Source organism: Ambystoma mexicanum, chromosome 6p (genome assembly GCF_040938575.1).
Source record: "Ambystoma mexicanum isolate Mex_15411 chromosome 6p, UKY_AmexF1_1, whole genome shotgun sequence".
In the NCBI taxonomy this organism is placed as follows: Eukaryota; Metazoa; Chordata; class Amphibia; order Caudata; family Ambystomatidae; genus Ambystoma; species Ambystoma mexicanum.
This window is the reverse complement of record NC_090935.1, coordinates 589346269-589362270: the sequence shown is the minus strand read 5'-3', so window position 1 is coordinate 589362270 and position 16002 is coordinate 589346269. Positions and strand designations below refer to the sequence as shown.

At 45.9% G+C, this 16002-nt stretch overlaps 1 protein-coding gene across 1 annotated transcript in view; it reads right to left on the bottom strand.

Annotated features, from left to right (window-relative positions):
• AP3B1 (adaptor related protein complex 3 subunit beta 1) overlaps positions 1–16002 on the bottom strand; it is a 2743269-nt gene that overhangs the window by 2656131 nt on the left and 71136 nt on the right. The window contains exon 2 of the mRNA XM_069627424.1: positions 7916–7991. Within this exon, the coding sequence (XP_069483525.1) occupies positions 7916–7991 (76 nt within the window). The remainder of the gene's footprint in view (positions 1–7915; positions 7992–16002) is intronic.

Sequence of the window (16002 nt, the reverse complement as noted above, 5' to 3'; positions counted from 1 at the left end):
TGCCGCTTGTCAAACCGCATCGAGTTATTGAATCCCGTTAAGCCAACTCACCACCACGTACAAGACTGGAAGCACCGGAAAACGCCCAGATGCCCCACTCAATGCTCACCTTGAAAGAAGCTAAAAAAGGTATAAATTACTGAAAGAAATGGCATATTAAACAATTTGAGGCAGGATTTAGAAAAGAACAGCACCATTCACAACATTTGCACAATTCACTCTGCTATGGCAGAAGTTCCAAACTGAGCAAACAGGAAACTAGGTCTGTTGTATTGACTTCTCAAAGGCATGTGATTCGGTCTCACGCCCATTAATGTGAAGAAGGCTGAGCCGCGTGGGGGAAGGGGGGGGGGGTAGGGAGTCGATCCTTTGTTGATCTATCATACAAAAACTATGTACACGGATACCGGTCTTAATACGCGTGAATCAGGAGGGTGCCATCAGCCAGCCCATTGTCACGAAGCAGGGATTGAAACGGGCACATTCTCGCACCCCTGTCATTTAATCTATACATCTCTGATATGGATGAGGAAATAAGGTCTGCTTGAAATGTTCCGTCCCAATGGGAGGTGTCCTTGTCCCTGGCTAGGCTACGCCGATGACAGTCCTGCTCGATTACACCCCCATAGGCCTACAGCACTCCACTGATGCACTTTCCACCTATGCTTCCTCCAATAATATGAAAATTAGCAACTCCAGAATAGTAGTTATAGGGGGCAGAACTTCATACAATATCCCATTTAATTGGAAAATAGAGGCGTGGCCCTTGAAATTGTAGCTAGCTATAGCTATCTGGGTGCATCAATTAAATCTAGTCCTACAGTCACTTTCTATGGGGACTTTCTAAGTCCTAAAAAAGTGGCTTCTTATGAAAAGGTTTGTAGCCAAAAAAAAGAGGATATTATGTGGAGGGTCTTATCAGCCTTTATCGTACTATCATCATTCCTGGAGTGCTCTACGATCTGGTAGTACTACCATCACGTCACATATCTTGGCTGGAAAAATGGAGGGAAACATATTGTGCTCTATATGCTGGGTATACCAAGTGCAGTGCCGGTAGAGACCTTGCGTTGAGATGCAAACGTAGCCTGCCCTCGATTTGCTCTTTGTGGCTGCTACAGCGTTGCAAGCTTTTTCTCACACCTTGCAATCTCTACAGCATGCACCACGCACTTAACTGGGGCTTGTTACTTGCCCAAGGAGAGCTCCAATTCCTTACTCCGAGGACTGCGACTGACAGCTTTGACTAATTTCAGTTTTATAGGCGTCTCATTGGAAAAGGCTTTGGATTCGCCTATTGCACATTTACACTTTAACAAATAAAACACGAGTCTGGGGCAATGCTGATAACATAGGTAAATTATTGGCTATGAAAAGATACAATGAATATTGTGCACACGGCTTTCGACTGAATCTACCATGCCCCTATTTAACCAAATTGTGTCTGGTTAATCTGAGAAGATTCATTAAATATCTTCGATTCAATATCCTCCCCACACAAGAATATATTGGCAGCTGATTGAACCATCCACATAAAAAAAAAAGAGTATGTGGATTATGCAAGCTATAGATAGAAACCAGTCATCACCTGCTTTACCTCTTACCCAGGATTGAAAGTATACTACTTAATGGGCTATCATAACTTGGCAGGCACAAAGGAATTCATTCTGAGCTACCAATTTTGGAGCAGTCTATATGGGGCTGAATGTCTGGTGACCACGGCAGCTGCATTTAACATCAGGGAGGGAAGCACTGAGACTTTTTGCACTTGCACTTTAATCGCATCAATTATAAGCCCTCAGTGACAGGGATCCTGTCAGAGGTTTATTTCAGATAAGGAGATGGTCATTTCAGAATAGAAGCATTTTGTAGTGATGTTTTTATTTTTTTAGATAAATGGTTGAGTAAGGTTTAAGTTACTTACTTACCTGTATCTATTGTTCGCCAGCATGGGGTCTGGCATGGATTCACATGCTCATGAATAATGAATACACAGCAGTACACAACCACGGGCGGTGGCAAGGCTCAACAGGAGCAATTAACACTTACACCTACCCCTGGAACACACTCACCTCGAGCAAACAGAATGCATAGCACTGCTTGGCCGACTCAGTAGAATTTCGACACAGTAGAATTTGCAATACCGGTCGACACAGAATTTCATGAAGGCATGCATGGACCTCCACGTCTGAGCCCTACAGGTGTCCAGCAAGGGTACACCAGAAAGGAATGCCATTGTCGCAGTGGAGTGGGCACTCGGACGGCCCGGCAGCAGTCGGTTCGCCAGCAGATGACAGTGCATGATGCAGCCGGAGAGCCATCTTGAGGTGGAGGACTTCGACAAGGCCTTCCCATGGTTCAAAGAACGAAAGTTCACAAACAATTGCTGCGTGCCACCTAGAACGTCAGAGCACAAGCAACGTCCAGCGAATGCAAGGCCCGCACCGCCACCGACCAGGATTTCAAAAGCAAACAGGCAAAACCAAAGGCCCGTTGAGGTGGAATTCCGACAGAACCTTCAGCATGAAAGAGGGGTGCGTGTCTGTACACAGTGCCACCCACGACTAGTGGAACCTCAGATACGGTTGCTTGCGGGACAGGGCCTGGATCTCATCCACACATCTGGCAGAGGTGATGGAAAGCAGTTTTCCACGATAGAAACTGGACCAGGGCCCGATGCATAGGTTCGAAAGGTGCCGCCCATGAGCCTTGTTAGAACCACTGAGTTCCCATGCCGGGGCAGGAGCCTTCACCAGAGGGAAAGATCGGAACAGGCCTTTGAGGAATTCCTCGAGGAGTCCGTGGGACCACAGCAAGGATCTTCCCGGAGACCTGGTGTAGTGGGAGATGGCAGCCAGGTGTACCTTGATGGATGCATGAGCCAACCCAGCTCTTGCCAATGATAGTAAGTATGGAAGGATCTACGGAGCAGTGACCCTCAGAGGGGTAATCGTCTGTGACCGGCACCACATAGCAATATGCTTTCACTTATGGCCGTAGCACTTTAGAGTAGACGATGCCCTGGTGAGGACTTGCTTACAGTTCGCCGTAGCTCATAACCTCTAAACTCTAAGGCTGCAGGAGCCATGCCTTTAGGTTCAGCGATCCTGGGTCATTATGAAGGAATGCACCTTCCTCTCTGGGGAGCAGATCCGGAAGTACCAGCAACTTGACTGACGGTGACGCTGACAGGCTGAGCAGGTCTGGATACCAGGTCTCTCTCGGCCACACCAGGGCGATTAGTATCTTACAGCGACACTGTCAGAGTACGCTGCTGACACACAGCAGGAGAGGAAACGGGAAACGGGGGGGGGGGGGCAGGGAGTCGGGGTTGAGGGGGAAGCGTACAGAAACAGTGCTTTCCACAGGAAGGAGGAGAACGCGTCCCCCCCCCCCAAGCTCCTCAGTTGATTAAATCTGCTGGCAAACTTCTGGCATTTGGAGTTTGCCACTGTGGGTCTGCTCCATGTGACGAACAGGTGGTCCACCAGATCCTGACAAAGTTCCCACTAATGGCATGAGCACAGCTCCCTGCTGAGGGAGTCTGCAATGGTGTTCTCGATGCCTGCCAAGTGGAGGGGACAAGGAACATCCCTGTCCGATGGCTTAGTGCCAAAAGTCCTGAGCTTCCTTGGAGAACGCAGGAGACCGAGTGACCCCTTGCTTCCAGATGTAGATGAACATGGTGGTGGTGTTGTCCGAGAATATCCTCACCACCTTGCCCTTCAGAGACAGTAGGAAAGACACGAGGGCCCAGAACACTGCCCGTAGCTCCAGGATGTTGATGTGCAGATCCTTCTCTGGAAGCCACAGACCTCGGAGCACCACAACCTTCCAGAAAGGTGTCAGTCGTGACCGTCTCCTGGTATGGCGAGGTTTTAAATCCCATTCCATGGGTGATGTAGGAGTGCACCTCCCACCGCTCTATAGCCCGCCAGAACGCCTTGTGTAGGGATCTGGTCTGCAAAACATCTGGACACTTGTATCCAACGTGAATCAAAGAATTCCTGTAGGGGTTGCATCTGCACACCTGCAGAGATGGACGAGGTAGATGCAGGACGTCATGCCCAGCACGGACTTGATGGCCCGTACCGTGGGCGTCTTAGCCGACGACAGTCCTTGCACCTTCCCTTGAATGGCTGCTAGCCTTTCCTTCGAGGGAGACGCCACACAAGCCACCATGTTGAGTCTGGCGCCGAGGAACAGTTTGTTCTGCGAGGCAGCACTCTGTATAATTAACAGAGAATCCCAGCTCTGTCAGTAGCCGGATAGTCTCCTTCATGTGCTAGTCGGCCAGCTCTCGAGAGCGGGCGCATATCAACCAATCATCCAGGTATGGGTATACATGTATGCCCTGCAGAAGGGCCGCCACCACGGCCAGGCATTTTGTAAACACCTGTGGGTCTGATTTCAAGCCAAATGGTAGGGCCTTGAACTGGTACTGCTGGCCTTGCATCAAGAACCGTAGGAACATTCTAGAATGTCAAGAAATCCCCTTCTTCCAGTGCTGCAACATGACCATCCTGAATTTTTGGGACTTCAGGACCTTGTTCTGGCGTCACAGGTCCAAGATGGGTCTCCAATCCTTGGTCGTTTTTTTTACCAGAAAGTATCTGGAATAGACTCCGGAGCCACAGAGCTATTGGGGAACGAGCTCTATCGCCCCTTTTTGTAACATGGCTCGCACCTCCACCAGGAGTTGAGGAATATGCTGCTCCTGTCGGGGAACCGGTGGAATATGAGGGCACCTGCATTAGAACTCAAAGGTGTCTCCCTGGGCGAAAGCGTCCAGCATCTATGTGCCGGTGGTGATCGTCTTCCACTCGCTGACGAAACAAACTCGTCAGCCGGCTTCCCACCGGGGTGCAAGAGTGGGGGCCTGACGTCTTGGCCGGTTCAGGCTTGCTTGGGCACCGGGGCACTGCCCTACGGGTGACGGCAACACTGGCCTCCACTGCTGTAGGCCTAGGAGCAGCCCCTGTAGGCCTCTTACGTGGAGGATCAGGGAGGTTTCCTCCAAGATGTGGAGAAACCTTTGGACAATCTGCTCGACTTTCCTCTGGCGGAGCCAAAAGACGAGTGATGCTGCTGAAGGGTGCCAAGGGAGCGTGCCATTTCTGTATCTATTTTGATGGCTTAAAGGGTCTAGTCGACCGCCTTCCCAAACAGATTCTTGCCATCAAAAGGCATGTCCAGCACCTTCGTACGAACATCCTGATAAAAGTTAGTGGCCTTCAACCATCCCTACCAACAAAGGCATACTCTGTTCCCCATCTCCCAGAAACCTGTGTTGGCGATGTCCACTGCCACCATGATGGCAAGGTCCGAAGCCACTTCCCCTTCCTAAAAGGGGGGCGAGAACTTCCATTCTCTTGTCATGGAGGAATCCAGGATCAGGCCCAGCTTGTACCACAGCCTCTGGGGCGTTGGCCTCCTTGATTGTGGATGCTACAGTGTAAATGACCTTCTTCCCCATGGCATCCATCTTCTTTCCCTCACTGTCCGGGAGGGCTGATGCTGATGAGGCCAGGTTACAAGGTTTCCTTGCGGCAGCTGACACTACCGAGTCCGGCAACAGTCGCAACCTCATGCACAGAGTCTGTCACCCTATACTTCTTCTCCAACAAGTCTCGTTTGGCTGGATGAACTGGCCATGGGTTGAACGTCAACCTTGGAGAAGGGCTGTTTCGGGGCCTCCTCGCCCCTCTCCCCCCCCCCCCTTTTCCACCCTGAGGGCCGTGAACCAGGACTGTCTCTTTACCCCTCCAGGGGTACTTTCAGCATTTGCAGATGCCTCGGTCCATGGGGGCAGGGACACCCTCTGCGCTGCAGGAGCCACAGCTTGTAGGATCGGATCCCACTGCCGCGAACAGCAAAGTGGCTGACGAGGACATTGGCTGAGCCTGTTTGGACTGCACAGCCTTCTTTTCCTCCCGTGGCATAGGCTTGTCTGACTTCTCCTGTAACTTGGCCAGGGTGGATGACTTCCTCTTTGAGGAGCATGATTGGCGGCTGGCTATGGAGGCGGACGGTGATAGTGATTGTGGCCAACCTGGGACCTGCGGCAGTGGCGAACCCAGTGTACTCGACTTGCAGCTCTTGGCATTATTTTGGACTTTCGCTCTTCGGACTGGCCGGTCCTGGGTGAGGCATGCCCCTGCTCGGAGGACGGGACAGAGGCCTTGCTCAAACTGAGCCACGACACCAGCCTGCTATCCATGTCCTTTTTGGTCTTCTTCGAGAAGCCCAGACATATCTTGCACCCATCCTCGTTGTAATCCAGATAGATGCAGGCAGTAAAGACACTGCAGATGTTCGTCTTCCACCAAGACATTCTGTAGCCCGTATTTGGTGCAGGGCCTGAAGAGGGTCCTTCCCTCCTCCTCCAACATGGTCGGATGACGTTAAGTAAGCCCAAGGTGGCCTTCTGGAAACTTTGACGAATCCTCGCCCTTGAGGGGCACGAAACTTCACTGATAACAGATCCCAGTTGCCGGCCGATGAGTATAAAAGCACACGGGCTCTTGGACACAAAAATTTCACTTTTCAACAAAGAAATCTGCTTGTAGGGCAAATTTGTAGGGCAAATTTGAGGACTCCCAACACTGAAGCGTGAAGTAAGAATCTGAAGATGGCTGCCAGAGGCAGGGCTTAGGGAGAGGATGATCACTGGATGTGAGGAGTATGACCCAGAGAACCGGGATTGGTTTAGAGGAGAAATACAGTTTAAAAGTGAAAGTGAAACAGTTTTTTTCTTTTACCGAGGATTCCCAGCCTGACAACGGAATATTCACGAGCATGTGAATCCATACCACATCCCATGCTGGAGAATAATTGCAAGTTTGTATTTTATTTATTTTGCATTAATGTTTTATGACATGTTTGCTCACTGTTTTCAGAGATAAGAGTCGCACTTTCAATTTATTAGGATAGCATGCACTTTCAATTGCAATATAATGTAATCAATTTTGATCATGATGACTGAATATGTATAATTAAATTTGTAATACATGCTAAAGGTTTATTTGATAACCAAACGCACAAACTGTTTGGTGGCCTGGCCTTGTTGTATGGGCCTTTGTGACATTTAAGAACATGTTTTATGCATAAAACACAATTGTGCAGAAAGTCAAGCAAGTCAAAGAATATTTACCAGCAGGCCACTGTTCTTCAGTAGCCAGAGTGCCCTTTTCTCTTAAAGTCTGCATGCTCTGTATCTCACTACAGGGGTGGATGGTTATTGTTTGATAGTATGTCTGGCTTTGTAGTTCAATTAAAGTCTTATGTCCATACGAGGTTCAATTAAATAAAAATAATATATATATATATATATATATATATATATATATATACACACTTGCAGGACTTTTGGTTTTGGATGCTTCCATTCTGGCTTACACCCTCTCGAATAGAGTTCCCTGCTCTTGGACTATGCTAACTTTAGAGGCAAAGAAAGTATGCTATTCATTGTGTGCCCGTTTCACCTTTACGATTGAGATCACTGCAGTTCTAGTAGTAGTGTTGGCAAAAGTAAGGGTTTAAAAGCACTCTCATCCCTGTTCTACAGCGTGCTGTGGTCGTTTTGTCAAACACTACTTCTGGGCCAGTTACCTGCTCTTTACGTTGTTACATCACTGTAATTCAGTCCCATTCCAAGGCAGAAACCGCCACTACACTACTTATAAAGGAGAGGACTTACAGTAAAACCCCCATGCCTTGCTCCAACTGATACGTAAGTCACCTAGAGCCTTTCCGCTTTCAAACGCCAGTCGTTCAAATGTCCACAAGGTTCCCCTAGACCACAAACATGGTAAGGGAGAGATTCAACCTCCGTTGGGCGGTGCAAGAAGTATGCTTTTGTGTCTTAACCTTTTCATGAGCTCTATTTAAGAAGAAAAATTAGCCGTGTACATACTGCAATAATTCTTTTCATTGAATCCAATTTGGCAGAATCTTTGTTGCTCTCCAACATTTCCTTGAGATCTTCATTCCTACCAAAAAAAGGCAAAAATACATTACAATATATTCGTTATTTCACTAAAGGCAAATATCAATTTGGAGAATCTGGCCAATCTAGGTTTCATCCAAACTGTGAAATGCAGCTACACAATCCAAATAGGATGTGATTTTGGCATGGACTTCAAAGATGTGCAGCAGTTTAATGAAAATATTGCAGCACACACATTTTGCAGTAATTATGTTTAATCTAAAAAAGGATGCGCTGCCAGGATCTCAAGACGTTTTATATAAAAATCTGCAGAGGCCACCACAAGGAACTCTGTAGCTTCAGGGATCTGTATGTTCACTGCACATTTTGTTTACTGTGCATACCAAAATGGCAATTTATTTACGTTTTTTACCACATTTAGCAACACATGTGCAAGGGAAGCCCTCCTGCAGCCCCCCACCATATTATTACCTTTACGCACCCAGCAACATGTATATGCGGCGAAATGGGGCTGTCAATATCAAGTAATGCTAGTAAGTAATAAATACAAACATCTATAAATAACCTCAGCCAACATCATGAAAAGGGTGTCAAGCTACCATTTTCTCAAAATCTTGCAGCTAGAATCAGCATTAACTTTAAAAACAGACTGCAAAGCATCCCTAAAACACTGCATTAGCTCTCAGTCAGCATCAAGATCAGTGTCAACATTCTTTGCACTATTCCATCGAAATTGGACTCTGTACAAGGCTTTCTGGAGCAAGAGCCCATGTATATGTTAATGAAACCAGGTAGGGGCTGGACGGCAACATGTTTGGAGCTATACACATCTCCTAAAATCAGTAACACAAACATAAGCAAGTGAGCTAGGCAATGCCTTTAAAGACTATGGCTAGCCTCCCATAATCGACTCAGTTTCCCAAGCAAAACAGAAATGGATGGAAAAATAATTCCATGCACATGGCTTTTCCTCTAGAACAGCCTTCACTGTAGAACAACTTTGCTTTTCCACCCTATGGATGGTTTCAAAAACTACAGAAAAAAGTGAAAACCGATATAAGCAAAACATTTTACAGATGGGAGTTCCGTTAACACTCAAAGGGTTTGTCAGCTGCTTCCTAACATAGAATCTATTATAACATGTGTTCCATTATGACATTTGTTCCTTCTAGCCCCACTGATGCACACATTAAGACATTGGTGATGTGAGCAATACATAAAAAGAAATAATACACATTATAATAAATGTGGAAGCAAGACCAATGTACACCAGCTAACTTACATGTAATCACTTGGTAGAAGATCAGTCCAAGACACTTAAGTGCATATTCATCATTAAGTTAGTTTGTCACAAATCGGATTAAAGCACACTTCTTGCTCTTGTGCCTAGTAATCAAAATCTAATGTAAGTTGTAAACTGCCCGAGTGGGGTCATTTGGATCTGTGCGAAAAGTGTGTTAATAGCAGGAGGTAATCTCAAAGACCGATAACAGCAACTATGGAATATTAGCATGTTAAGGAAACACAGTGGCCGTCTAAAATCTTAGAAAGGGTTGTTACTACTCAACTTCAGTTCTTGTAAGCCCATGACCTTCTTGACGCTTTTCTTTTCAATCGGGCTTTAGGCCTTGTCATTGCACTGACAAAGCTCTTATCGCAGTATGGGATGACATTCGGAAATCTGCTCGATCTTAGCCTGCTGGTCAGGCCCGACCCATCAGCAGCATTTGACATGGTCGACGAAAACACACTCAAATTTAGGCTGCCGCAGGTTGCCCGCGTGTCGGACCACTCGTTGAAATGGTTTTGACGCTTTATATCGGATTGGACTCAGCAGGTAAAAAAAAAAAAAAAAAAAAAAAAACACCTTCTATTCCACCTCTCTTGCCTGTTCCTCAGGGCGCCTCCCTTTCCCCTCTCCTGTTGAATAGTTCTATTCAACATTTACTGAGAATCTATTCCAAGTTTGAGCGGAGTTACCACTTATGCAGATGATTTATGTCAGGATTAATAATGCAACAAACTCAATACAAATGATTGTGCTCAGGAATTTAAAAGCTGGATGTTAGCTAATAAACTTCAACTCAACCCCTCTAAAACGGAGGTTATCTTTTTGGGACGCAAACGCCTCCTGGATGATCCACACCACCTCCCACCTTGCCCAGCACTATTCGACATGCCTATTGCCTTTTCACATTAAGTTAAAAGAAGGTAGGCCATATATGGCAGTCTAATCTGACCTATAATTTGCGGATCACTCCGATTTTAAAGAAAAATTAAATGAAAAGCAATTTAAACAAAACCAAAACCTTTTTTTTTTTTATTTGGGGGGGGTCCTAAGGACCTCCACCCCGTTTCCCTGGAGTTATAACACCCTCCCCAGACCCCTCCCTGCCGGTTTTAAAGGAATGGTTCGCCCAAAATTAAAAAAAAAAAAACGGCATTTTTTTTTTTCGAAGTCCCTATGTAAAATTTTGAGCAATTCAAGCTCAAAGATAACACATGGGGGCATCCATTTTGTGAAATGGATGCCCGACTGTGCTGGCTTTTGCGGCACTAATGAAGGAAAAACCAGCCAGCTGTAGTAAACAAAAGCTACCACTGGGTGGCTTTTCCTTCATTGGTGCCGAGACGCGGACCAGAGACTACAGGCAGAAAAGCTGCAGCTGCATCTCGGTAAGTGCTATTTTTTTAAATAAGCACTAGCTGCGTTTTTTTTTCTACGTTTTCTGGGCTGGAGGAGCCCGGAAAACTTAGAAATAAAACTGCAGCTGTAAAAACGTAATTATGTTTGCGGTAGCTTTTGAAGTGACCGCAAACATAAATACAACGTTATTGCGTTTGAAAATGCTGCGGTTTTTCTTTCTAAGTTTCTCAGGCTCCTCCGGCTCGGAGGAGCACCGGAGACCCAAAGTGAAAGCAAAGGCAGGCAGAAACACAACACAGTTGTGTTTACATGCCGCAGTGTTTCTGCCTAAATCTGCTTTCCCATTTGGGGCTCTAGGGCTCCCCGTGGGGAGTGATAGCCACGGCAGGCAGAAACACAACGCTCCCCGGGAGCCCTAAAGCCCCAAATGGGAAAGCATATTTAGGCAGAAACAACGCGGTTGTGTTTGAAAACACTGCGGTTTTTCTTTCTAAGTTTCTCAGGCTCGGAGGAGCCTGAGAAACTTAGAAAGAAAAACTGCAGCGTTTTCAAACACAAAAACGTATTTATGTTTGCGGTCGCTTCAAAAGCTACCACAAACATAAATACAACATTTTTAAAGCTGCGGTTTTATTTCTAAGTTTTCCGGGCTCCTCCAGCCCGGAAAACTCAGGAAAAAAAACGCAGCTAGTGCTCATTTAAAAAATTTTTTTAAAAAAAAATAGCACTTTCCGAGCTGCAGCTTTTCTGCCTGTAGTCTCCGGTCCGTGTCCTCCGAGTCCCGGCACCAATGAAGGAAAAGCCACCCAGTGGTAGCTTTTGTTTACTACAGCTGGCTGGCTTTTCCTTCATTAGTGCTGCAAAAGCCAGCACAGGCGGGCATCCATTTCACAAAATGGATGCGCCCATGTGCTTGCTTTTCACATTTTTGAGGTTTAATTGCTCAAAATTTTACATAGGCACTTTGAAAGAAAAAAAAAATGCCAATCTTTTTATATTGCCCATCTATTTTTGAAATACATTTTTTTGGGCGAACCATTCCTTTAATCCCATACATATTTTTTTAATAAAGATTAGGTGTTTTTCAGTATTTTGGGTTAGTTCAAAATGTTTTTCGTTATTTACTATTCGTTGATATCACTGGATACCTAATTTGCAGGTTCATGAGATGCTCAAATCCCTCTAATATTGGATTAGACTCGTACGGCCCATTCTCCCACTTATCCCTGCGAAAGATTGCCCAACAGCACACTGGTTATTTCTAAGCTTGACTACTGCAATGCCATACTGACCGGGAACTCAGCCTGTCAAATTCACTGCCTTCAGGTTGCCTAGAATGCAGCGGTCAGACTCCCTTTTAGTTTTCCCAAAGGTTCTCCTGATTTAACATCAGCGCCCATATAGTCTCTGTCCGGATGCCCTCATAAGAATCCGTGCAGTACAAATAAATCAAATCACATTAAGTACATTGTTTCTATCCTGCGTTTCTTTGCCTGCTGCTCAAGCGGTTGAACATATAACAGCAAGTCGTGAAAAAATTCAATATCACATTTTGATGCCTTCAAATATCCAGATGTCCTTACATTTTTAAAGCAGTCCGTGTCTAGCCCGAATGACGGACTGAAGTACAAAATGCATTGGTAACTTCTTTTTGGACCCTCACTGGATGCATATAGCCTTTTATGATGAAATAAAAGTGACATTGGGATAGTTTTTCATTTTTAATTCATGAATTGTTACTCCGAAACAACATAAGCATGTATAACCAAGTGGAAATTGGTGCAACTTTCAATTAGGGCCCAGCGTCAGCTTATCGCTTGTCAAGAGGTTCCCCTTCATTTCTTTTTTTCGCTCCAGTAGTTGCCACAAATAAGCTGCAAAGGATCGTGAATGAGAACAAAACAGCAGTTAACTTTCACATAAACTAGGTGATTTTTTTTTTTTTTTTTTTTTAAGTGCACCCGTATAGCGATAGTAAAAAGGCCTTCATTTGATGCATTGCTATATAAGCCTATTTAAGCTACAGTTTGGATTCCCACAAGGGGCGAATTATGCCATCTCCCCAAATTACATGCTCTTTGACATATCAATGGATCTTGGCTTCCCCACTTGGCTGGCTACAACATTTAGTATTAGGCAAAGCAACTCACCATCTACCACTACTTTAAAAATGGAGGAAGCCTTTAGAAACCAGTTGTAAGAGGTCCCCTAACACAATGGGCATTACTTCGGTTGGCAACACTCAGGTTGCTCTTTCCCCCACCCCCCAATCCCAGCTAGGATCCTGTCGGGAAGTTGTCAGTTTCCCCACTTTAGATTTTGTCATCTTGGTCATATCACTATATGACATACATTACTCACCATAATTGTATTTCTGATGATTGTATCTGCTTAGATTCACATAGTGTGCGTATAGTCCGACATCTAATGGTAATCGTGGAGCATTGCATTGTTTTTCAAAGATCGAAAAGGGACTTTGACATGGGCGTGACTAACACTATCCCTAGCGTGACGTGTAGTGTACTGAAAAAAAAAAAAAGAAAAAAAAAAAAAAAAAAGAAAAAAAAAAAAAAAAAAATTCGCTCACGCATTGAGGTCCCACCGTTTTTTTTTCTCTTCTGCCGTGAAGGAGCCTTGCAGAATGCGTGGGTGAGTGAGTACAAAAGAGAGCAGGTGTAATATATGTCCATGTTCCTTCTACTTCAAGAGGGGAGGAAGGGTGGGCGCATGTGAATCATCATCAGAAATACAATTACGATACGTAATGTAGGTCTTCTGATGCTTTCCAATCTGCTTAGAATCACATGCTGTGCATAGACTAGAATGCAGTACCAGGAGATGGGGGTGGGATGTGTGAAGCAACAATAGCAAATATGTCTTACACCGCTAGTCCCATCTGAGAATCAGACTTGGAGTACGTGTCTAAGCAGTAGTGTTGGATGAAAGTGTGAACAGAACTCCAGGTTTCTGCTTTACAAATAGAAATGATATGAAATTTGCAATTAATGCTATGATAGCCTCTCTGCCCCGAGTAGAGTAAGCTCTACGCATAAATGGTAGATCTCTCTTGGCAAGAGAGTAAGCCAGTGTCATGCAATTTACACTCCATTTGGAAATCGCTGATTTAGAGACAGGGTCGCCTTCTCTAACAGCTGCCACAGAGATAAAGAATTGGTTCGTCTTTCTCAGTGGCTTTGTCTTTTCAAAGTAGTATATTACTGCCCTCCTCACAACCAGTGTGTGGAGGCCTCCTTCTGCCAATTAGTGGGGTTTTGCAAGAAAGTGAGAAGTTCGATTGATTGATTCACATGGAACTTTGAGATGAACTTAGGTGCAAAACTCTGATGTGCGCTCAAACCACCTTGTCTTTGTGAATAGTCACAAAGGGATCCAGAACTGAAAGTCTGCAGTTCACAAACCCTCTCCATCAGAAAACGTTGCTCTGGGATGTGCTATATGCATAGAGCGTGGCCAGGTGGACCTTTAGGGAATTGAAAACAAGTCCCAAGTGTAATAGGTGTTGGATAAAGGACAATAGCTTTAGGAGAGCAGTCGATGGGATTAACATCCTTAGAATTGCACCAGATAACAAAAGGTTTCCACTTGTTGAAGTAACAATGTCTGGTGTTTGGTTTCTGTGCTTCCCCGAGTATGTCCATGCATCTCTGATGGAGTTAAAGGTGGTCAAACAGTATGACTTCAAGAGCCAAGCTGCTAAATTGGGCACCGATGCAGTGTCTCTCCCGGGTCTTGAGCCAGCATGTTGAATGGACATGGCAGCTTCCTGGAAGGGGAGACTGACATTTCCATGAGATGGGATAACCAACGCCATCTGGCCCACATTGGTGCCACCAGGATCATAGTGACTTGTTGCTGGTGCATCTTGTGCACTATCCCGGTAAGAAGGGGAACTGGGGGAAATGGTAGGCAAATCTCCCAGACCATGTTATCCAGAGACTGATCCCTTTGGAGCGGTTCTGTGGGTATCTGGGCATTGGGCGTTCTACCAAGTCGCAAAGAAGTCGTTGTCTGAGAAACCCCATTCTGCAAAGACGTCGAGTAGAATGTGCTCTTGCAAACGCCACTTGTGCTCTACGGGTGGGGTTTGGGGGAGGGGGGGGATCTGTGCTGAGCACATCTGCCAGAAGATTGTGTTCCCCTAGAACATATTGTGAGAGAAGTAACATGTCGTGTTGGAGTGACCACTTCCAGATGTTTGGATAGCCCAAAAGAGAGTTCCCCCCCCCTGCTTTTTCAGTTAGGACATGGCTGTGGTACTGTTGTTAAGGACAACTGTTTTACCCTGAAGGCGTGCTTGAAAGGCTTTTAGGGCTTTGAACAATGCAAGCAGTTTCAACAGATTGATGTAATTGGACGCTACTGATGGGGACCACACACTGAAGCCATCTGTTGAGAGGGGTGGGCCCCCACCCTGTCAGAGATGAGTCTGTGGCGAGTGTGGCCTCTACTGCGTGCGGGGGGTGGGTGGTAAAGGTTTTCCTCTGCTGAAGGTTTTCCCTTGACCACCACTGCAGAGACAGGACTAGGGCTAAAGAGACAACCACTAAATCGTCCCACTGGTCGCTGGGGTGACATTGTCACGAGAGCCACTCCTGCATGGGGCGCATGAGCAACGACCATGAGATACTAGGAAGACGCAGGAAGCCATCATTCCATCAGCCACATGGCCTTGTGAAGGGTTACCCAGCGACTGGCTAAATGAGGGATTTGGAACCACTGGTTTTGAATCCTTTCGTTGGAGGGTAAGACGAGCCAGCTGTCTGTACAAATCAGGGCCCCCAGGAACTGTTTGACTAGGCTGGGAACCAGACTGGATTTCTTCTCGTTGATAGAGAATCCTAGGTTGAATAGGAGATCTACTGTCTTCTGGGTATTTACCAGGCATTTTCTGTATGACTATAGTTATGAGCCAGTCGTCGAGGTAAGGCTACACGGGGATGGACTGTCTGCGCAGGTGAGCCGCCGCTACCGCCAGTACCTTTTTTAAACAACCTTGGGGCTGAAACAATGGGGAAGGGGAGAAATATGAACGGATAGTGTATCCTCAATCATGAACCAGAGGTATTTTTTGTGCGCTGGCAACATGAAATATGAAAGTATGCATCTTTCATGTCCAATGTGGCCATGTTGTCCCGACTGCCGCAGCGGCGGGATTGCTTCCTGAAGAGTTGGCATCCTGAACTTTTGTGGTTTGACATACTTATTCACAGGACGCAGATCTAAAACAGGGTGCATGGTTATATCCTTTTTGGGTACAACTTACCTGGAGATGACAAACAACTTTGATGGAGCCCTTTTCCAGCAGGCCCAGGACCTCTTCCAACACAATGCGCAGATGGTCTTGTGAAAGTTGTCTGCTTCTGGGTAGATGGTAGCGGAGTGGCAG